General features: G+C 42.2%; 1 protein-coding gene across 4 annotated transcripts in view; it reads right to left on the bottom strand.

Moving 5' to 3' along the window:
* The window catches only part of LOC147022992 (mitochondrial fission factor-like), a 36479-nt gene that overhangs the window by 7604 nt on the left and 4655 nt on the right, over positions 1 to 24220 (bottom strand). For all 4 annotated transcript variants that reach the window (XM_085887998.1, XM_085887997.1, XM_085887999.1 and 1 more), the window contains 4 exons: positions 15596 to 15927; positions 13774 to 13961; positions 9421 to 9506; positions 3646 to 3730 (listed from right to left, as the gene is read on the bottom strand). In XM_085887998.1, coding sequence (XP_085744124.1) covers positions 3646 to 3730; positions 9421 to 9506; positions 13774 to 13961; positions 15596 to 15821 — 585 coding nt within the window. In that variant the 5' untranslated portion in view covers positions 15822 to 15927. The remainder of the gene's footprint in view (positions 1 to 3645; positions 3731 to 9420; positions 9507 to 13773; positions 13962 to 15595; positions 15928 to 24220) is intronic.

Here is a 24220-nt window from a genome sequence, read left to right as displayed (position 1 = left end):
CTATGAGTAACGTTTTGTAAGCACGCTACACGAACGTTGTTCACACTTTGCAACACGTTACTTGAAAGTACTAATACTACTACTACTACTACTACTACTACTACTAACATCGACATCACTAAATACTCTCGAACTACTACTAATAACATCGACATCATTAAATTCTCTCGAACTACTACTAATAACATCGACATCATTAAATTCTCTCGAACTACTACTACTACTTCTACTACCAACATCGACATCACTAAATTCTCTCGAACTACTACTACTACTACTACTACTACTACTATCGACATCACTAAATTCTCTCCAACTACTACTACTACTACTACTACTACTACTATCGACATCACTAAATTCTCTCCAACTACTACTACTACTACCGACATCACTAAATTCTCTCCAACTACTACTACTACTACTACTACTACTAATAACATCGACATCACTAAATTCTCTCGAACCACTACTACTACTACTAACATCGACATCACTAAATTCTCTCGAACTACTTCTACTACTACCACCATCGACATCACTAAATTCTCTCGAACTACTACTACTACTACTACTACTACTACTACTACTACTACTACTACTACTACTACTACCATCGACATCACTAAATTCTCTCGCACTACTACTACTACCAACATTGACATCACTAAATTCTCTCGAGCTACTACTACTACTACTTCTACTGCTACTGCTAGTGACATTGACATCTACTCAACATGGAGTCTAGAACACTGACGGGTTCCTCTTGTGAGGCCCATTTGTATATATAACAATTCCCCTAAACGCTGCCAATACGACATTATACGGTAGCTGTAAGTTAGAAACACGTTCAGTAAATTCTGTGGTCGGCCGGAAGACGTCAATCAAATTCGCCTACATCGCCAATGTGCGTTTGAGATACGTTAAACATAGGTTCAAAGCACGCTACTCATAGGTTCAAAGCACGTTACTAATAGGTTCAAAGCACGTTACTCGTAGGTTAAAAATTAAGTTTCGGGTATGCTAAACAATACCTCGACGTGTTTTGACTTATGAGTAACTTACAAGTAACGTGTGGCCGACGTGTGTAAACGATTGCGGAGTGTGCTGAGAACTTATGCCAGCGTATGCGGAACTTGTGAGCCATACATCGAGTACGTCGTAAAATTTTCAGCATGCTTGAAATTTCACGACGTACTAGACGTACCACGTAATATGCCAGCGTACTTCATTGTTTTTCATCGTGCTCCTAACGTATACACAACTTACCCATACCGTATTCGACGTGTCCCAGCGTTTTAGACACATTTTTCATAGGTCGGCATACGCTGGCTAAATCGTCAAGGTGTGACTGCGATGTTGACACTTCCAATTTTCAGGCGGTTATGATTTAAATCGGCGAGCGGCAGGTTTTTAACAGAGAACGCCACGAGTTCGTCGGCGATACGTGCAGCGCACTATGGACTAAGTTAAACTATCGTTGGCCATAGGTTGTGAACGTCGACAACAGGCCAAGCATTCATTGGTATAAGTTATCTTTAACACAACGAAACGTTCTGTGCCCGTTAATAATACGTTATGCATACGACCAACACGTTATGAATACGACCAAAACTTTTTTTTAAAACCGCAAAACTTCAGCGTACGCCAACGTTTTACGTGCATTTTTATACGTTGCCATTCCTGGCTAAAACGTCAAGGTGTGACTGGGCCTTCAGCAGTCTCCTGGGCTATTGGGCACAATCCTAGACGGGTCGCCACTTCCACACAGGATACCAGCAAGCTGGTACTCATTTTTACCGACCTCAGAAGGATGACAGGCTGACTCAACCCAACCTGGTATTAATTCAACAGCCAAGCAGGATTTGAACTCAGGACCCAAGGATCCCAAGCCCACCACTCTCGCCATTAAGCCAACACCAAGCATAAATGAAGAATACTTGCATAAATAGAATTTGTTCTGTTAAAAAAACAAAATACTTGGATGAACAAGTTTTAAATTGATTAAAGTCATAACTACTGTACAGCATTAGTGCAAGCAAATAATCATTTAAACAGTCATTACTCATCATTGCTGAGTTCAAAGCTCTATAAAACAAACTGCAAGGTGAACCAACCTCCTTGGAATTGTAGCTTTAAGTATTTAGAAATCTCAGGTCATGGAAGAGTTAGATGACAGATTGTAGCAAGTTCAGATACTGACAGGATCATAGGAGGATGGAGACAGATCGAACATCAGTGGCAAAAAGGAAAGGTGTGGGGGTCAATGAAAATAGATAGTTGCATAAAGGGAGAATGCTGGAAGAGCAAGGCTAGTAGTGAGATGAGTAAATGGTGTCCACTAAACCTGCCTATGGTGGGGGAGAAGCAGACTTTGGTACTTGGCCTTCTACATAGAGATGCCAATAATACAGAAAGCATTGGGCATTATTGCTTCCAAGAAAGCAATATGGAAAGCGGCTGTATCAGCCTTCAGTAACTCATACCACATGATACTTTGGATGAAGGCCGAATGCACTTTAACGAGTTCTGGGCAGCTCAACATTGACAGCTCTGGAGAATTTCAAGTCATTAGCCGGAACTTGAAGCCAGTTTTAGACATGTGGTCCTCCCGAGACAGAAAAGCCCAAAGTGTTGGAGCATCAGGGTTGACCTCTTCCAAAGGTTGACCAGATCATTTAACTGGGGGTTCAAAAGTCAATCCTTGTACTCAGACAGTGAGAGCATGGGATTCTCTAAGATTCAAAGCTAAATTCTAAATCTGCAGAGGGACAACACAGTAGCCTGCTTTCTCAGAATTGTGGTGCACTGTTCTGCACAAGGTGGCATCATACGCAAAATGGTACATGATGATTCGTTCGTTCTTATGCAGCACAAGGCTGTACGGTAGCATTATTGGCTGAGGGTGTGGCTGTGCCACTGATGCAATGCCCTCTGCTGGTTGGGGCAGCAATTTGGAATTTGTTCATGGTGCCGGCAATAGCTTGCCTACTCTCATGAAGGACATCATGCGATCCTTAACGTCCAACAAATGCTGGTAGACGGGACATCCGTTTAACATCCATCTGAGGGAGAGCATATGCATCGAATCACCATGCCTGCGAAACACCAGAATGACGTTTATATCTGGGTCGGGATTCGAGCCCTGGCTCGACAGCTTAGAGGTGAGTGTGCATACCTCTCAACCATCCTCTCAGCTCACACAGAATGATAAATGCCATTAAGTTTTGTATCCACAGTAAAAACTACAATGTATAAACAAAAGTAAAACTTTATTTTTTTTTTTTTTACAATGTTAACACAAACAATTATTTTAAATAACTTGTTATAGTAAGAGTAATTTAGTTTTTTTTAAATTTCAGACACAATGGAAAATTTATCTTGATCACAAAAACTTTTTTCTACCTTCATCAGAGCGACCACTCACCTGGGCGTGGAGTTGCTTTGCACATATCGTCCGACTGTTCGGTCCATGATGCTCAGAGCACGTTATTGAGCAGAACAAGGTTTCCTTTTAAAAGTTTACCTTTTGGTGTGTAATAACATTGTGTAATTAAGGTGTGTAATAACAATGGTGACATTAAGGGGTGTGTAATACGGTAAGAAAAAGAAATAAAACAGTCAGAGAAAGAGCTCAACACACACCTGTCGATGAAGAGTGAGGATATCAACTTCCGTTCCATGCATGGCGTCCATGAGCTGAGAATCATTTGCACTCAGGTCCAATGACCTGGAGAAAACATGGTGGTACAAACCATTATCAAATGTAGGCGTGAGTATGTATGCTTCTGTAGTTTGATGTGAGATGTTTGGCAAACATTGCTGAGAGGCAAATAACATTTGCCACTTGGAGCTTGATTCTGCTGATAAGCCCCCGTCGGACTTGGTCCGAAACGGGGGCTTATGTATTTGGACTCTTCCGTCCGTGGGTCCATCTGCAGCCATATCTCGGACTTGAATGAACCAATTTTGTTCAAACTTGGCACAAAGACAATACATGAAGTGTACGTATGAACATCATTTTGTTTCGCAATTTGATCAAGGATGGCTGATCGGTGGCCATTTTAGTTGCAAAACCTGATGTTGAGCACATCCTCAACCATTTCTCGGACATGCATTTGCCGATCTTGTTCAAACTTGGCACACAGATAATGAATGATGGCTTACATATGCACGCTAATTTTGTTTGAGGTCAGATCCAAGATGGCCAACTGGTGGTCTTTTTGTAACTTAACATGTATTTACCAATCTTAACCGGGCGTAGTGGCGTGCGCCTGTAATCCGGCTACTCGGAGGCTTGGGTTGGAGGATCGCTTGAGGACGGGAGCCCTGCACTGGGCCGCGCGATGAGAGGGTGTAGTGCAGCCCAGAATCATTGTGAAACCCAATCCTTATCCCTGTGTCGTAAGAGGCGACCAGGGTTGCGTCAGGAAGGGCATCCGGCGTAAAACCTGTGCCAAGTCAGTATGCGGATCATAACGGATGATCCGCTGTGGCGACCCCTTACGGGAGCAGCCGAAAGACGAACAACAACAACATGTATTTACCAATCTTGTTAAATGAGATACTGTTCATGTAATTCGGCATATGTCCCCCAAAATATATGAACATTGAATCCCTTCTGTGAAAGTTGCATTCCCACTCAAAATCATACATGTCACGTGACCAACTAGGCATGCGGTCATGTAACTTTTTCTCAGGAATGGGTTCTGTCTGGCCATTCTTCCATAAAGCCTACATTTGTGAAGTGCTGCAGAGATTGTTGTCCTTCTAGCAGGTTCTCTCATCTCAGCCAAGGAACTGTAGTTCTGTCAGTGCTCATTGGGTTATTGGTCACCTCCTTGCATGACCAAGGTCCTTCTTGCCCAGTTGCTCAGTTGGCCAGCTCTCGGCAGAGTCTGGGTGGTTCCATATTCTTTCCATTTCCTAATGATGGAGTTCACTGTGCTCTTGCGAACTTTCAACACTGTAGAAATTGTTTTATACCCTTCCCAAGATCAATGCCTCCTCACAATTCTATCTCGGAGTTCCAGACAGTTCCTTGGACTTCATGGTAAAGTTTCTACTCTCACATGCACAATCAACTGTGGGACATCATCTGGAAAGGTGTGTTTCTTTCCACATCGTGTCCATTCAATTGAATTGGCCACAGTGGACTCCAATCAAGTTGTAAAGATACATTGAGGACGATCAAAGGAAATTGGATGGACCTGAGCTCAATTTGTAGTGTCAAAGGGATTGAATACTTATTGACTCAAGATATTTCAGCTTTTCATTTTCAATAAATTTGTAAAAATTTCTAAAAATATGTTTTCACGTTTTCATGATGGGGTATTTTGTGTAGATTGGTGAAATACATATTTTTAATTATCCATTTTTAGCTCGCCTGTTCGAAGAACAGAAAGCTATAGCGATACCCCTGGCGTCAGCGTGAAGATGTTAAAGTTTTTGGTGCAAGTTATTTCCTTTCTAATGTTTTTATCTACCACACTATTTTTTACTGATTACAATATACAAATACATATCTTCTTCTTCTTCTTCTTCTATTTCTTTCGGCTGCTCCCTTTATGGGTCGCCACAGCGTATCATCCGTTATGATCCGCATAATGATTTGGCACAGGTTTTACGCCGGATGCCCTTCCTGACGCAACCCTGGTCGCCTCTTACAACACAGGGATATGGTACACCTATTTTAACCGGGGCATACACCGGGTCCAGTACACTGGTACTCACTTCGCCGACCTCGGAAGGATGACAGGCTGAGTCAACCTCCTGGTGTGTATTAATTCAAGCGGCCAACGGGGCTTGAACTCAGGACCTTTTGGATCCCAAACTGCTACCCTAACCACAACGCCAACACCAGGCTATTGCTTTACATATAACATACAAATACATATATTGCTTTAAATAATTTGGATCAGACTTCACTGCAATGCTTTATAAAAAATATTATTGGACTAGTCTTTTAAAAACGATAAATGTATAAATAGGCGAGCATTGGGTGGCTTTGACACCAACTCTCTGGTAAATTCAGGCTGTAACACAACAAAATGTGAAAAAGTCAAGGGGTGTGAATACTTTCTGAAGGTACTGTATATCCCAAAGTTCAGCACTTTAGCATAAAAAGAAATCTCATTTCACTCCTAAACTTTTCAAATTGTTTTTGTCAACATATTTAAACTGATATTTATTTTTGGTTTGGTCGCAGTAGTCTGTCTGTCTGTTACACTAAGTCCTCCAACCTGGCGATTAAAAGGCTGTGCAGAAATTCATTTTTGGCCCCACTCCCTCAGGCAGAATTCTTCTTCTTCTTCTTTCAGCTGCTCCCGTTAGGGGTCACCACAGCGGATCATTCGTTATGATCCGCATACTGATTTGGCACAGGTTTTACGCCGGATGCCCTTCCTGACGCAACCCTGGTCGCCTCTTACGACACAGGGATAAGGATTGGGTCTCGCCATGATTCCGGGTGACCTATACCCTCTCATAGCGCGGTCCAGCGCAGAGCTCCCGTCCTCAAGCGATCCTCCAACCCAAGCCTCCGAGTAGCCGGATTACTGGCGCACGCCACTACGCCCGGTTTCCCTCAGGCAGAATCAAAAGGTGAAATACAAAAAAAAAAAAATGCAATTGCAGGTACATTTTAAAACTTTTTTCATGAAACTTTGTATACATATGTAACAATGGTTTGACCCCAAGGTTCATTCCCCAGCAGATGGGGAGTTGATCACAGGGGTCAAAAAGGGGGAAAATTTTAACTTTTAAGTTGGGTCATTCCTTGTGGAACGTTTTGCCATCTTTCAACTTTGCTTTAGGTGGGAAGTGTGGGGATTTGTGATGGCATGCCACCAACATCACTGTTGTTTTATATTACAATTGAATCATATACTTGAACACTGTAGAACACAAATCACCTTGTTGGCACTTCTAAAAATCTCCAGTTTAGCAGTGCTTGGACAAAATACTATGCCATCTCGATCAATCAAATTTGCCACTCGTGCTCTCAGCGTCAGGGAATATCGAGATTCAGATAAAATTGTGCAAGTTAGGAATTATAGATCGTGTTCGGAAATGCAAAGCAAGAGTTGAAAAGACCCTTCCCACATCCTTTTTCTCAAGACTGTGGGGGTAATGTGTTCAATGAACTCTGGTTATTGAAGTGCAAATGAATCAGTGAGGATAGTTGGCCACACTATGATATACTCTTCACAAAAGTTGAAGCAACAAAAGTTAGGCTTGTATTGTTCTCACAGTACATTCCAAATGTGGTCATATTCTGGGTGAAAACAAACAGCACCCTGATCTGTACATACATTGCTAACTTTTGTTGTTCTCAATGGGATTGAACACCATCCCTATGTGCTGAAATCTATCTATTTGCATTCTTCTTGACATCTTTGTTTTTTTTGTTCCTTTCACAATTCTTTCTAATTGTTCACAATTCTCTTATTCATTCTAATTATTGCTTTTCCTTCTTTTACGCTCTTTCTTTCTTTCTTTATCTGTCTTAGGAGAAGTGAATTCTTGGCGAAATTTTTCTGAAAGGTTCGCTTGGCTCCACCTGGATGGATTTTAGGTCAGAGGAGTGTGATCTCAGACTCTCTAGAAAATCCTCTTTATCTCTTTGCTGATGACTCCACTCTGCCTTCCCACCTCTCATCCCTCTGATCGGCAGGCAGCAGCCACTTCACTCTCTGCAGACCTGGATAAAATCACAAGCTGATCAAACACTTGGAACATGTCTTTTAATCCTGACAAATATCATACCCTCACAATGTCTCTCCGGAAGAACCGTCTGGAACCCCCCCCCCCCATCTACTTTCTCAACAATCCCTTTGAAGTCCTTTCATTCAAGCTTTTGAGCCACACTATCTGCCACAATCTTTCCGGGGAAAGCCACATCTCCAAGCAGGCCTCCGAAGCCAGATTCCGACTGGGCATACTACGTCATGCAAATTCCTTCCTTGGCACACCTGAGCTTCTAACCACTTCTAAAGCTTTCATCCGCAGCCTGATGGAGTCCTGCTTTCCCGACTGGAATGGTGCTCCTGCCTCACACCTAGCTCGACTTCATGCTGTGGAAACCAAGGTTTTTCAGATCATTGGTATCTTCCGCGATGAAGCCGTGTCTTTGCGTCTCTCACTCTCACCAGAGGCAGGTCAATGGTCTTTGTCTGCTACAGTCTCCTCTCCGGCCTAGCCCCCCTCCCCCTGCTCCGTCTGTGCTCTGTTCCCCTATATTTCCGCAGGGTGCTCAAGGTCCGCCAAAAAACCCCTTCTGGTGAAACTGCCAAAATCAAGACTCTCTGCTCACCTTCACTCTTTCATTTCACTTTTTTCCCATCTCTGGAGCAAACTCCCACACTCTCTGCCATCCCACTCTTCCCTCCAGGTCTTCAAAACATCTGTTCACCACCATCTCTTATCTTTCCCCATCCAAAAATCCTGATCTTTTGTACCACAATTAATCCACCCCAAACCCACCTCCAAATTCCCTGTGTTCCTTCCTGAACGTCCTTGTAGTACCATCTTGTTTACCCCATGTACCCCAGCCCATCCCTCTCCCTTCCACAGATCTCCTATTGTCTGTGTTCCCCACTATTTTGTGCTTCCCTCTCCCACCCCTCGTCTCCTGCCTTGTTATACGTTCTGTGTGTTAGCTCTTATGTGAGCCTTGACATGGTGTACAATAAAATAAAAAAAAATTTAAGGTACCTAAATATGGAGGGTATATTGCCATGAGACATGTATGCAGATTGGGGGAGAAGTGATTTGGAAGCAAATTTCCAGGAGCATTTTGATCAGGTGAGGATAATTGTAAAATTACATGTTGCACGTCCAATTTCCTGATTGGGTTTCTTCTCTCAAGAGCTAGTTTGGTTTGCATACAAATGACTAAGTACTGAACTGTGAATCTATGTAACACTAATTGGGATATGTGGCGCTGCCTGGGAAAAAAGTACCCAGCTACTTGAAATTTTATAGAAGCAGGCGGGGCGTTCAGGACGTGTTGGACATTGAAAAGCTATGGAGTTATTGGCTTCATGGTGGTTACCTTTTGCCTGTGGGCCGGCCGCAGCACTGCCTCACCCCACATCCCAATATACACTTTATAGTGGCTTCAAAACAGCCTTCAAGGTAAATTTGTGGGAGCTTAAAACCTTGCCCAGACTCTGAAGTACCTCCATCCAAAATTTGGGGGCTCTCAGTGCTACGGTTTGGCCGTAAAAGAGTAATATACAAACACACAAATACTTGAAAATATTTACAACATTTTAAAAGTTGCTCGACCTTCATGAGCAGGCACGCACAAGAAATGATTAAAAACATTTCAATCATAACTTCATTTGAGGAATGCAGTTCGGTGGCTTGTAAAGGTTAAAATGTGTGTGTGAGCGTGTGTATAGATATGATACCTACGAAGAATAAGGTTGTGTGCTGGGACTCTGCAGCATTCCATTCTCGCTCACCGAACGCCTTCGCCGAGGGCGAGATGAAACCATCCTCTGTACAAACAATAATCAAAGATTGTGCAGTCCCATAATTTAAGAAATTAAAAAAAAATTACTTTGCTTCACCAACCAGCCAACCACTCAAGCAGCCAGAATTTGGAAGCTGGCCTATTAGTGCACTATGATATGTAATTTTGTATGATTTTTGTGCCAAAATAGATTTTTTTGCAGTTTTGTCAACTATAGGGGGTAAATTAACAGAAAAATTCGGGGTTTAATTTTTTCGTGAACTTTTAGGGTATTTGGGGCGGCCATTTAGGGGGGTGACCCCCCAAATATTGCTTGGCCTACATCTTCGCTCCTAGACATGCTAGCTTCATAATCTTGGTGTCTAGGATAGGGTTTATGGGGGCTCTGAGTTCAATTATGATGGTTATGAGGTGATCTGAAGTCAAGGTCATAGGTCCAAGGTCACCACAGAGTCATACATGGCCTCAAACGGTCAATTAGCCAAAATAATTGAACTATATCATGTAGTACCACTTTATATAGGTTTTTGTGGGTGTAGAATTCAATGGTGACATTCTTTTTTTATTGGAGGTCATGATCAGGGTATAAAGGTCATGGTCAAAGTCATTTGGGTGGGCAATTGTAATGTATTTCAAGGAATATATATGAAACTCTCTGGGTATACCCATAATTATAATGATAAGTTTAATATCATTAATCAAGTATGATAAGGTACCTATACATCATATTTGCTTATGGAAATAAATTCCAATTAACAGAGCCAAATTGTCATTTCCCCCTAAAAATGCAGTATCGAATTACATTTCCATTAAAACTTCCTTTAGGATAAATTTCTGTTCATCAAACATAACACTTAACTTCACCATTATAAACTTTCAAATCAAATGATTAAGGATCTACATAATGTGTTGATAAATAAAAATAGTCATTATACATGTATCTTGATGTGTTATGTCCCTTATGGAACACCATGTATTTCTGGGGATTTCCCCATTGAGCTACAAACCCTATTGAGCTACATAGCAAGAGCTACAAGCGAGGCATGGAATACCATATCATGAATGCTCTCAACATCCTCCTGCTTAAACTGGATGCAGTCATTGGAGAACCACCAAGTGAACTCAAGGGGCTGTGTGCATCATTGCGTAAAACCCTCCATGAGCGTGACCCAGAAATGGTGGCCATCTATGAAGACCTAGAGAGCTATTACTCAGAAAATTTCCAAAAGGAAGAGGCTACAATTGGAGGTGGGGAGATGAGTCAGTTCTTTGACAATTACCTTGGGCAGGTTGAGGCTCTACTCGAGATCATTGCAGCAGCAAGGTCGAGAGACTGGGAAGGCTGTCTGGCTGCCATTGAGAAAAACATAAAGTACTTCCATTTCCATGGTCTGATCAACTATGCAAGACTAATGCCTCCACATTTGGCCCAGATGTATCAGCTGAAAGAAGATGATCCCACAACATGGGAAGCCCTCAAGAATGGTAACTTTGTTGTGACCAAGTCTATGGAGGCATTCTACAACCTCTTCACAGACCAGGGATTGGAGCAGGAGATCAAAGTTCTCAAAAAGCATGGTGCACTGCCTGGCATCACACAGGATGAAGCTTCTCTCAACAGGTTTGTCACTACAATACCTCACCTTGCACGGCTGGTGCAGAAATATCTCCTGCCCTTCCCAAATATTTCAGCAGCAGAGGAGAAGAAGAAGAAGGAGCACTACCAGCTGGCAGGAAATATATGTATCAGGACAAGCCAGAATGTTCTCAAACTGAGGAACAGTGTCATCGTCCTCTGTGAGGGCAACCCGTACATCGTGGGTACACCTCTCAAGAACATTTTCTCCTCAGCTGTTATCCCAGAGAAGGCGAAGTATAACATCCTCAACTATCCAACTCTGGGGCAAGAGCTCTACAAGAAGTTTGTGAAGGAGCACCTCCTACCAACTTCCAAACTATCAATTTGGGATCCAATGACCAGGCCAAAGTTTAAGACCTCCAGCAACTGGAGACAAGAGGAAGGTGAAAGTTGGTGACAAGGTCATCAAACTGCGAGAGGATCGGGAGCTTATTGGGAGATGCCTAATAAGTCAGTCAGTCCAAGCCAATGCTCCTACCAAAACTCAAGAAAACAATTGGCACCTATGAAATGTCAGTGACACCCCGTTCTATGTTTGCCCCTGATGGGACACTCCTCCTTGTAGCTGACAAAGCCAGTGTCATGCATGCCATTGAGGCCCAACCCTCTCAACCACCGCAGCCCTTTCAGCCACTCCCTCCAGACCCAGTTCAGCATCCCACAGAATCAACTTACATCCTTGATGCAATGGCCATACTGCAGGCAATGAAGAAAACTCCAGGGATGAAGAAAATCATTCACCTTAAGCATGCCTTCATCAATACTATAAAAAAAAACATACACATAAGGGTGGCTACACTGAAGTCAGGGTACTCTTTGATCAATATCTTCCCCTTAGTCTGAAAGAAGACAAGGGCAAAAAGGGCTACATCAGATGAAGCTCCAAGTGCTGGATATGAGGTTCATGATGAGATGAGCATCACAACACTTCCTCTGCGAGACCTCTTGTCCTGCTCCAAGACCAAAGAGCAGCTTGCAAGGCTTCTTGCCCAGGGACTTCGAGAGGAGTTTGAGGGGCAGGATCTGCAACTTATTGTCTCATATGACACCAGTATCAGAATCAATGCACCCCACAGGCTTGAAGAGGACTTCCTTACCCATGATCATGAGGAGGCTGACTCACAGATCCCCCTTCATGTTCTTCACTGCATAAAGGACTGTGCATTCAGACATATTGTTGTTGAATCTCCAGACACTGATGTGTCGGTCCTCCTTATTGACCTCGGAAGCACATGTACGTTTGGAAACTTTGACCTCACTGGAATTTCACACAGGAAAGGGCAACAAGTTCAGAAAGATCGATGTGGTGGAGGAGCATCGGCCGTCAGAAGTGTCAAGGTATCGTCGGGGTACACTACTTCACTGGTGCTGACTGGGGTGGTAAGTTTGTGGGTGTGACAAAGAAGCGTTTGATCACAGAATACTTTAAATTGGACCCCACTGATCCCGTCATTGATGCCTTCCAGAGATTGGGAGATGACCCTCTCTCATCGACTGAACTTATAGATGGAACACTCCCTGAGGAGATGCAGCCTCTGGAACACTTTGTGTGCCGAGTGTACTCTGACAATGGCCCACAAACGCTCCCCCAACTTCGCTGGGAGCTCATCAGGTTGAAAAACTTGGAGTCTGAGATGCTGCCCCCCACCCGAACTACACTGCTGCCTCATATTCAACGGGCAAACTTTGGATGCATGGTGAACAAAGCTTATGTCATTACACATCCCCAACTTCCTAGTTTGGAAGACAGCGGTTGGGTCCTCGTGGATGGTGCAATCTTCCCTCTACGGTGTCTTGCACTACCTGCTCCGCAAGCAGTTCTAGAGCTGATCAAATGCGGCTGTAAATCCTCTGCCTGTGCACGCAACTGTTCTTGTGCAAAAAACAACCTCCCCTGCACGCCGCTTTGCAAATGCCATGACCACGAATGTCAAAATGTCAGGCATGACGATATTGAGGATGAAGATGTATAATGTACAGGTTTTTGGTTTTATAAATTTACAGGTTTATAGTTTTGGTCATGAGATCAAGAATACGATACATTATAGTATGCAATTGCTCTGGATTGTTTTTGCCAAAATTAAGGTTTTATAATTGCACGTTATATCACGAGATGTGCCATATTTTGTTTTCAGCATATTTTACCTTCCCAAATGACCTTGACCATGACATTTATAACCTGATCATGACCTCCAATAAAAAAAAGAATGTCACCATTGAATTCCTCACCCACAAAAACCCATATAAAGTGGTATTACCCAATATAGTTCAATTATTTTGGCCGATTGACCTTTTGAGGCCATTTATGACCCTGTGGTGACCTTGACCTCAGATCACCTAATAACCATCATAATTGAACTCAGAGCCCCCATAAACCCTATCCTAGACACCAAGATTATGAAGCTAGCATGTCTAGGAGCGAAGATATAGACAGAGCAATATTTGGGAGGTCACCCCCCTAAAGGGCCCCCCAAAATACCCTAAAAGTTCACGAAAAAATTCAACCCCGAATTTTTCTGTTAATTTACCCCTTATAGTTGACAAAACTGCAAAAAAAAATCAATTTTGGCACAAAAATGCTACGAAAGTCATTTTTGTTATATCATAATGCACTATATGGTATAAAAGAGGAAAATATCATTCGGTTTCTTACCCGGCCAGCAGCTTCACTTTTGGAAGCCGTGCTATGGAAGGGAGCCGGGTCCAAACTGATGTAGTCAAGAGGTTGTTCTTGCAAAGTGAGCACACGGGGTGGAGTGCGCAACAACAGCTGTTCTTTAAGAACCCCTTCTGCAGAAAATGACTCCCAAGACAATCCTTTTGGTCTGGATTTTGCTCCATCTACACAAGAGAGGTCAAGCTCTTACAATATTCACCAAAGATATTTGTAATATCCTGAAATGTGATTTGTGTTGAGTAGAAATATTCAATCCAAAATGTCGACGTATAGACGAAAAAACCAAAATCCCCACCCTGAACAGCCATATTAATCTCACCCAAAATCAGAGGGCAATAAATAACAATAAATAACAAACAAATAAATAACAAAAATAACCCACTCAAGAGCCAAAACCACCCTCAGCGAAGAACAATAATACAGCAAAATGAACTTTTATCAAATTCAATTTATATATGTTCAATGCAGATCTCAAGCCGTTTCTCCATTCATGTGCAATTTCATTTTGATACCAGAATGCTTCCCAAGTAATATCACAAATGTAATCATAAATGTATCATTTCATGGTTTCAAACCATGATTCAAAGAAAGATGTAAGGATGGTTTCACATAATAGTTTATTGTGTCCATCCTCCCTATCTTCTTTGCATACTTTTTGGCACACCATCCAAACATCTTTTCACATTTTTACCTCTGCCACTGAAGGTGAAGGAGGTTATGTTTTCACTCCTTTCTGTCTATTCTGTCTAAAAAATTATTGTATCCGGATCCGGATCTGGATCTTCACCAAAATTGAATCATTTCATCCTTGTCACACACCTAACCTCTCCACCAATTTTCGTCCAAATCTGTCCACAACCTTTTGAGATATCCTGTTCACAGACAGACAAAGAAGATGGGTGAAAACATAATTTCCATTCATCTTCAGTGGTGGAGGTAATTATACTAGATTTTTGCATCTATTGGTAAAAGGAAAAGTGTATGTGTTATATTCACCCCTTCTGCTCGCTTGTATTAACAGGAAATGGTACAAACTCGACACCTCTCATGCAAGGATATGTCTCGTATTTCCTATACAGTATTTCTGTGAGTCTTATTTGCATTCACGAACAGAAAAATTATGGTTAACAAACTTGAAATTTCCACTCTTTCATCTAAATGCTGAAAATTATGTTTAAAAGATCAAAAAAATTTTGTTACTTAAAAGTGCCCAGTGAGCAGAACCGATCACTGTAAACGTGCACACAGCGCGTGTGCAAAAGGCCTTGTTTAGCATTCATACATAATTTCAAAAGTCACATACTGTGTCACCATTGCCCTACCATGCTGATTGACAGGGTTGTTCCATCTCACCCTCTTTTCCCTTCACATTCCTTTGCGTAGTTAAGCAGGTATGCCTACTTTTCATGGAATCCTTTGAAGTTGAAAAATTAAGAGTAGTTTTGGACCTTCTCATGATAAAATTCAGATTTGAGTTTAAACCTATTTTGAGTTAGGCTGTCAGAATATAAGAAGAAGGGGAGGGGGGAGGGAGGGGGAAGAATAATAATAAAAAAATACAAAAGAGAAATTTTGCATCTGTCTGTTTTGTAGTTCAGTGATGTCCAAGAGTTTAATGAATGTAATTGGATATGAAATCCTCCACAGATAACTGGTACGAGTCAGTACTTTATAGGTTTATAAGTTTTATCCTGGTAGATTTTTTTTTGAGGATTTGTGTTGTGTTAAACCAATAGTGTCCATACCATCCGTGCGAAGTAAGTTAAGCGACTTGCCGATACGAGAAGCAACAACTTACCTGCTAAAACAATCCGATCAGGAACCTCCATCAGATTCGCATTCAGTCGATGTTGCCCATCACAATCACCAGTCTGCAACATTGGCATTTTTGTTCTACTCTCTGCCACATTCTCTGGTTCAGAAACTACCTGGAGACGCCGAGGAATGGTCATTTTATTGCCAATATCCTCCAGGAAGTTGGAATCACATGGATCTGTCCTCGAGGTCTCATCCGGGGCTGGCATGGTGAACCTAGCATTGACTGTCCCTGCTTGCAGATATCAAACTGGTATTAAAGTTGTTTCACCACTTTTCTTATGAATGTCGTACTTTTTACGTTTCCCTGTAAACCTGCGAAAACAAACACACAAAGAAAATTACACAAAAGTCTTCTCTCGATATTTTAATTGTAACATCCCTGGTTTTCCTGCAATAAATATTCTCCCCCTCAAATAAGCACCCCTCCCCCTCCCAGGAGGAAACTGAACAAAAAAAATACCACCTCACCCTTCTTCCAATAAACAACCCTGGCGGTTATTGGGTGCAAGTCAAAAAAAAGTCAAACAATTTATACCTTCGTAATGCGTGTATCTATTACTAAGAGCAGCAGCGTCCATCCATCATGCTTTATTCAAAAGGGTTCCTGCTGCTTTCATGGGATAATTGAAATGGTACCGTTGCGTAGCCAATAATCAATTTACTTGGTTGGGAAGATGATAATTGATTTACTTGGAACAAATATGAATGTCCATTTAAATCATTAAAATGCCTGTTTTGAAAGCATGTCATTCCAGTATTAAAGAAGAAGTACGATTTGTAACTTACTGCAGCGGTCCCAAAGGTTGCATCTTCGTTATTCTATGGTTTCAGGTATACTTTAAAATAAAGCGTGATGGACACAGAAGGAGCACATACATATGTCTGCATGGAACTGCACCCAAAATGGCACCAAGCCGCTCTCTGCGCGGGAAACGTATGTGAAGTAATTCATACGGTGGTCTTCAACACCAGGGCTCAACAACTGCCACACAGTCTCTTCTCTGGAACGAATATGCCGATCCTGCCCCTCTCTTACACCAGGTCCGCTCACGGCTATCAGCTTTGATCTGTATTGTGTCCAGGGGGATAAGTTAATTACCCTGACCCAATTGTCGTAGACTGGCGGTCAACACCGACCTGGACGGATAGCCGAACAGTTCTACCTTGGAGGTGAACACGTGATCCTTGGAGATTGTCGTGCGTGTGGGACGGAAGGCGGCAAAGCATGTACAACAGGGGTTTACAAGGACGGAGGCACAAGGGTTTATACTCAAACCCACAACGAATAGACAGACACAAGCAAATTTAATAAATAAAGGTTTAATGAACATAAATCAAATATTTATAATGGGAATAAAAGCGTGATTAAAAGCGTGATAAAAATGTGAGGTAAACTGAAGCTAATTTTGAGACATCTCCACAGGGACTTAAATACAGACAAGGGGAAAGATGAAATAAAAGAAAATCCCTCCCTTTATTTTGGCACTTAGCTGGGTGTCCAGAGATGATCTTTTATGAGCTTGGCGATCAAACCACGTCGTCCTGCATGGGAAACTGCACCCAAAATGGCACCAAGCCGCTCTCTGCGCAGGAAACGTATGTGAAGTAATTAATACGGTGGTCTTCAACACCAGGGCTCACCAACCGCCGCACAGTCTCTTCTCTGGAACGAATATGCCGATCCTGCCCCTCTCTTACACCAGGTCCGCTCACGATGGCCCACCTTCCTCCTCCATCACACAACGGGATAACGCCGAGTAATGACTGAGAGGTGCGCGCTTCTTCTCTCCCTCATCATAAACATACAACTTCATGACTCAGCCGAACAGAACAGTAATGGCTCGCGTCTTGCTCCAGCACATGGGAAAATTCACACAGCACGAACACGAGAATCGTGCAGCCTTCTTCGGCGTGTCAAGAAGCCACCAAGCAAGACCCTTCCATCTCCACCGCATACCTCACCCCACTGTCTGCTCTTCGATCATGTCCCCATCTCTCACGTCACACCGACCAATCACAAGGCTCGGGGAGTGGACTGCCGGTTGTTGTTAAAGTGTCATTCATTTTTATAGCTGACTTTGTAAATGCAAAAATGTAGGAAAAGGTCACGGGGGCAATCACATACCAGGAGAAATTAGCCTTAACCCCTACCCAATTAACACAGCACCGCCCCCCCCCCCCAATGTGGTGACACGTAACAATTTTAAGCTGTCTCCTGACTTGATTTACATTAAAATGTCTCCTGCTCATCCCTGGGGCCATACTACACTATACAATCTTACCTTTACTATGAAGTTCCTCTATCTACCCCACAAACATAACGATATATTAAAGTAGCGGCAGTTTTTTGTCTCAGATTAAGTAATGATGTGAAGCACATCATTAGGGTACAGGATGGCTGACTGCACCCACATACATCCACCATTTTGATTTTCATGCAGTTCAGACCAAACACATCGTCAAGCTTCTCATATTCACAATCGCCATGTCCTACCTTTACATTTTCCATTCAGTGTGAAATACAAACAAAGCGATTGTTAAAATGATCATCAAATATGGAAAGGATAGGCATCACCAACGACAGTACGTATAGACTTTAGGCTTCATGCCTTCGGCCTAATCTTCAGGCCGCTTCAGGTTATTAAATTTTTTTCTTGAGCGATTGTTGCAGCATTCCAGAATTCCTGTTGCCTTTACACTGTTTGGGTCCCCCCCCTCTCCCCCCCCCCCTGGGAGAGCTTACAGCAGTACTCAATTGCCTTTTCACAACCAAAATGAAGGTCTTCTCCCATGGCCAACAAGGGCTTTTACTGCTGGAGTAACAAATTAGTGCAAGTTTCTTGACACAGTGATATCATTTTCATAATAATAATAATAGTAATGGTAATCTTAACACTGCAATCCCTTTGTCGTGACTGCAAAGTTACTGGATTAAAGAGGCATATTATTCATGACTCAATGAGAATTAAGAAGTCATAACTAATTCGCTGTGGTTGGGGTGTGGCGAGGAGGTAGAGTTTGAGGTTGGGGAAATCAAATAAATATCTTCTCTCACGGCCAACAAGGACGTTTACCGTTGAAGTTCCATTGGTCGAGATTGCATGACGCGAACTTTAAGAAACAAATATGAACGTGTTCAATTGACTTGATGGTGCGGGTGAAGCAAGTCAAAAACGACTCGAGCATTATGTTGATTGGTTGCTGCAACTGGGCAAGGGGTGAAGGGTAACCATGTGTATGCCGGGCTTGAAGAACTCTCAAATAAAATTTTGAGTGGTTGGCTTCACGTGCGATTTTAACCACAACGAATCACATGGTTGATCTTCTCAACAGGAAGATCACTGACCGCCTGCCAGGTGACACTTTCATCGTCAAAAGTGTTGATTATTTGGCCGATCATAACCTATCTGCCCTTTATCCACCTGAGTTTCTTCACTCAATAAATCTTTCAGGTCTGCCACCGCATGAAATGTCACTGAAGGTTAATACTCCAATCATGCTCTTGTGAAATATCAGTCCTCGCATTGGCCACTGGAACATTTGGATCTCTTGATTTGTAACCAAGTTACATCTCGATTTTTAACCAGTCAATGACCGTCTTCTTGAAGCGCGGATGCTCGATGGTGAGGGTGCCGGGTCTATTGTCCTTATTACTATAATTCTTCTTTCTCCATCTCATACGGATATCTTCCTTTCCAATTCCTCCAATGATAGTTTCCGGTCAGGCCGGTCTTTCCGATGACTATCAACAAAAGCCAAGGTCAGAGCCTGTGGCGGAAGGGAGTTCTGCTTCCCACAAATGTTTTAACACACAGACAGTTGTTCGTTGCAGCGAGGAGAGTAGGAGACCAACTCGATCTGTTCATCTTTGCCAAGCAGAGTGAATTCTGGATAAGGACTGAACATGCTGCAGGCCGACTAACCCACAATGCTGTTTATAGTGACATCGTATAAACTCAGGGGCAGATGCAGAGTGAAATTTGTAGGATTAATAGATCCCAAGAAAATGCTGCTTTAAAAACAAAAAAATAATTAAATTCAAATGGACTAATTTGGCTCACGAAACAAAACCTCTTGTAGTTCATTACAATAACTGTATGGATCTCTGTAATGTTACACGTAAAAATTTGAATTACCAGCCCCCTCGATGGACCACTGAAATAAACGTTTTTTTAAAAAAAATTGATTATCACGATTGTTCGCCATCACAAATAATAAATTATGCCAATGGAAACAAAGGTGATGCCCCGAGAATGCTAATTCACAACGTTTGTTGTAATGAGATTTATAAAACAACACGTTTTTTTTTCCCCCTGATAGTCATTTTCATTCACCATCATCAACACTTTAATTTTGCAATTTCTCATTTATTCTCACTTCGTCTGATCTCTGGGAGCATAAAACAAATTCTTCACATTATTTTTTGGCAATAAGTGGGAGGATAACCAAAATTAACGCCAGGTTGTTAGCAGTAATCATAAACTTCTGGGAGCATGCGAAGCAGCGCTTGTTTGCCTATACACAACCTAAATAAAGGGAGGTTTTTCAGCAGAACGCTGTTCCACAGGTCCCTGCTAATATAAAGTAATGTTTCTCAAAGCAATAGAAAAACATAATAGTACATGGAAAGAGCACACAAACATGTTATAAAAGATCCATTTTTTTTCACGTGCTTCAGTTCATTTTGCATTGTCATTGCGATTCACAGACATGTAATAAGTTTGTGAGGTGAAACCAAGCCGTCTTTTGATTTTGATTAAACCTGTCAGCGAAGTGACGTGTCTGCACAGCGAGAGATGCGAGATTCTCGCTCATCCGAGTTGAATGGTGTTGTCCGTCCATTTAAAGTGCCGAGACTGCGACGTCAATGAACAACAGCAATGACTCCAGAGAGTCCATCGGTCCATGTGCAGTGAATATGATAAATTACCTCAGTGTGTGAAGAAAATTGGAAGTCCACTAAAGACACAACAAGCTCAAATGAGCTAAGATCCTCCTCTTAATGATGACGTCATAAAAACGAAAATGATGTCATTGTTAGGTCTCAGGTTTGTGATAAATTATCTGTGTTAATGCCTGGCTTGATTCCCACAAACAAAATTCAAACAGCTTGCCCAGTTTCAGAGATAATGGCATAGGCGATTTCCATTAGCGGCGATATTACGACATCAACTTTTTTTCTAGGAAGAATTTCCAAAATTGGAGATGGTTACTGCCTGCGCGTGGGCTTTCTGCATATACATGGCAAGTTTCAAGAAGATCCGATGAAAACTCTGGGTTGTGAAACAAAAAAAATGTCAAAAAAATAGGAATGACGTCATAAAAATTGATGACGTCATAGTGATGTATCATATGTGCGGTAATTAACCTACGCCATTGAAGATGGACGGAGGTTACTGTTTTCACCCCTGTCTGTTAGTTTGTTTGTTTGTTTGTGAACAGTATTACGGAAAAACTCCTGGACGGATTTCGACGGAACTTGGTGGGGGGATTAGGTATGGTCCAAAGATCATGCCATGACATTTTGGACTTGGTCCAAAGTCCAATATGGCCGCTATGGCGGCCACTTTGAAAAATATTTGAATTTTTGTTTTTGCATTTCTACATGTTTTAAGTGATTTCCAACCTCCCCCCACCCCCACCAAAAAAAAAAAAAAAAACTTAGAAATTTTGCATCTTTTTTATCAAAAAAATTTTGATTTTATTTTTTGGGCATTTCAACATGCGCGTCGATCTCGTTTAGTTTATTCAATCGTGGTTTAGTAGAGTCTGATCTGTTTTGACCTACAATGAATAGGATATAAGGTTCACTAAAGTGACCCAGCAGTATTGGCGGCGGAGGTTTTGCACTCTACCGAGTGCTCCCCCTCTAGTTCATCTCTGCTAATGCCCTGTTCGATTCCCGCAAACAGAATTCAAAAAGTTTGCGTAGTTTGAGATAATTTTTTAGGCAATTTCCATTAGCGGAGATAGTTTGACGTCATAACTTTTTTTCGAGGAGGAATTTTCAAAATCGGAGATGGTTACTGTCTACGCAGAGTATATATATATATATATATATATATATATATATATATATATATATATATATATATATATATATATATATATATATATATATATATATATATATATATATATATATATATATATATATATATATATATATATATATATACGCCAAGTTTCAGGAAGTTTCGATGAAAACTATAGGGCTGTGAAACAAAACAGTCCACAAGAAGAAGAACAACGTAAGACTTAGAGATCCTCCACGAGGATCTAACCAGAGAGTCGGTGTCAAAGCCACCCAATGCTCGCCTGTTTATACATTTATCGTTTTTAAAAGACGAGTCCAATAATTAATATTTTTTATAAAGCATTGCAGTGGTCTGATCCAAATAATTTTTAAGCAATATATGTATTTGTATATTGCAATTAGTAACAAGAGCGCAAGTGAGCACAATATACGCCTGAACAAGAAGGTATATACAGAATTGTGCTATTACATGGAAAACAGCATCCTGGTTGCCATGGCAACCACTTAGATGACGAACGTATGTCGCGACACACCGTCTCCACAGTCTGTATCTCTGTACCAAATATGAAACGTGAAAGTTGAAAACTTTGGGAGTTAGAGTGCGGACAGGAACGGACAGACAGACAGACGGACGGACGACCAGTATCACATAATATGCCCCGAAATATATATATATATATATATATATATATATATATATATATATATATATATATATATACATATATATATACATATACATATACATATACACATACATACATACATACATACATATCTTCTTTCGGCGAGCTCCAGTTAGGGGTCGCCACAGCGGATCAACAGTCTCCATTTCGCTCTCTCCTCCACATCTTCCATTGACACTCCAACCACCCGAATGTCCGCCCTCACCGTATCCATGAACCTCTTCTTTGGCCTTCCTCTTCTCCTCCTGCCTGGCGGCTCCATCTTCAACATCCTTCTCCCGATATACTCCGCTTCCCTCCTGTGCACATGTCCAAACCATCTCAATCTCGCCTCTCTCACTTTGTCTCCAAACCATCCTACCTGCGCTGTCCCTCGAATATACTCATTTCTTATCCTATCCATCCTCGTCACTCCCAACGAGAATCGCAGCATCTTTAACTCTGCCACTTCCAGCTCTGCTTCCTGCCTTTTTGTTAGTGCCACCGCCTCCAAGCCATACTACATAGCTGGTCTCACTACCGTCTTATATACTTTCCCCTTCACTCTTGCAGCTACCCTTCTGTCAGAAATCACTCCTGCAACTCTTCTCCAACCACTCCATCCTGCCTGCACTCTCTTTTTCACTTCTCTCCCACACTCTCCGTTACTTTGGACAGTTGATCCCAAGTATTTAAACCAATCGACCTTCCCCACCTCAACTCCTTGCAACCGCACCATACCACCACCCTCCCTCTCATTTACGCACATGTACTCCGTCTTACTCCTACTGACTATCATTCCCCTTCTCTCCAGTGCGTACCTCCACCTCTCGAGGCTCGCCTTAGCCTGCTCCCTACTCTCCCTACAGATCATGATCATCCGCGAACATCATAGTCTATGGAGACTCCAGTCTGATCTCGTCCGTCAACCTGTCCATCACCATTGCAAACAGGAAAGGGCTCAGAGTCGATCCTTGGTGCAATCCCACTTTTACCTTAAACCGGTCCGTCATTCCTACCTCACACCTCACCGCTGTCACACTGTCCTCATACATATCCTGCACGATCCTCACATACTTCTCCACCACTCCCAACTTCCTCATACAATGCCACAACTCCTCTCTTGGCACCCTATCATAATCTTTCTCTAAATCCACAAACACACAATGTAACTCCTTCTGGCCTTCCCTATACTTCTCCATCAACATTCTCAAAGCGAACATTGCATCAGTGGTGCTCTTTCCTGGCATAAACCCATATTGCTGCTCACAGATCATCACCCCTCCTCTCAACCCAGCTTCCACTACTCTTTCCCACACCTTCATGGTGTGGCTTAACAACTTTATCCCTCTGTAATTTCCACAGCTCTGCACATCACCCTTATTCTTGAAAATCGGAACCAGTACACTTAATCTCCACTCCTCCGGCATCCTCTCACTTTCCAAGACTTTATCAAACATTCTGGTGAACAACCCCACTGCCATCTCTCCTAAGCACTTCCATGCCTCCACTGGTATACCATCTGGGCCAACCGCCTTTCCACTTTTCATCCTCTTCATAGCAGTCCTCACTTCATCCTTACTGATCCACCCCACTTCCTGATTCACTATCTCCACCTCTTCCAACCTTCTCTCTCTCATTTTCTTCATTCATCAGCTCCTCAAAGTACTCCATCCACCTTCTCAACACACTCTCCTCGCTCGTCAGCACATTCCCATTTGCGTCTTTTATCACCCAAACCTGCAGCACATCCTTCCCAGCTCAGTCCCTCTGTCTTGCCAATCAGTATAAATCCTTTTCCCTTTCTTTTGTATTCAACTTCTCATACAGCTCGTCATATACCTTTTCCTTGGCTTTTGCCACCTCTCTTTTTGCCTTCTGCCACCACTCCTTGTACTCCTGC

Source organism: Eptatretus burgeri, chromosome 7 (assembly GCF_056783735.1).
Source record: "Eptatretus burgeri isolate ZD-2024b chromosome 7, Ebu_testis_v1, whole genome shotgun sequence".
Taxonomy (NCBI): Eukaryota; Metazoa; Chordata; class Myxini; order Myxiniformes; family Myxinidae; genus Eptatretus; species Eptatretus burgeri.
The sequence above is the reverse complement of the archived record's forward strand: the minus strand, read 5'-3'. Positions and strand labels throughout refer to the sequence as shown.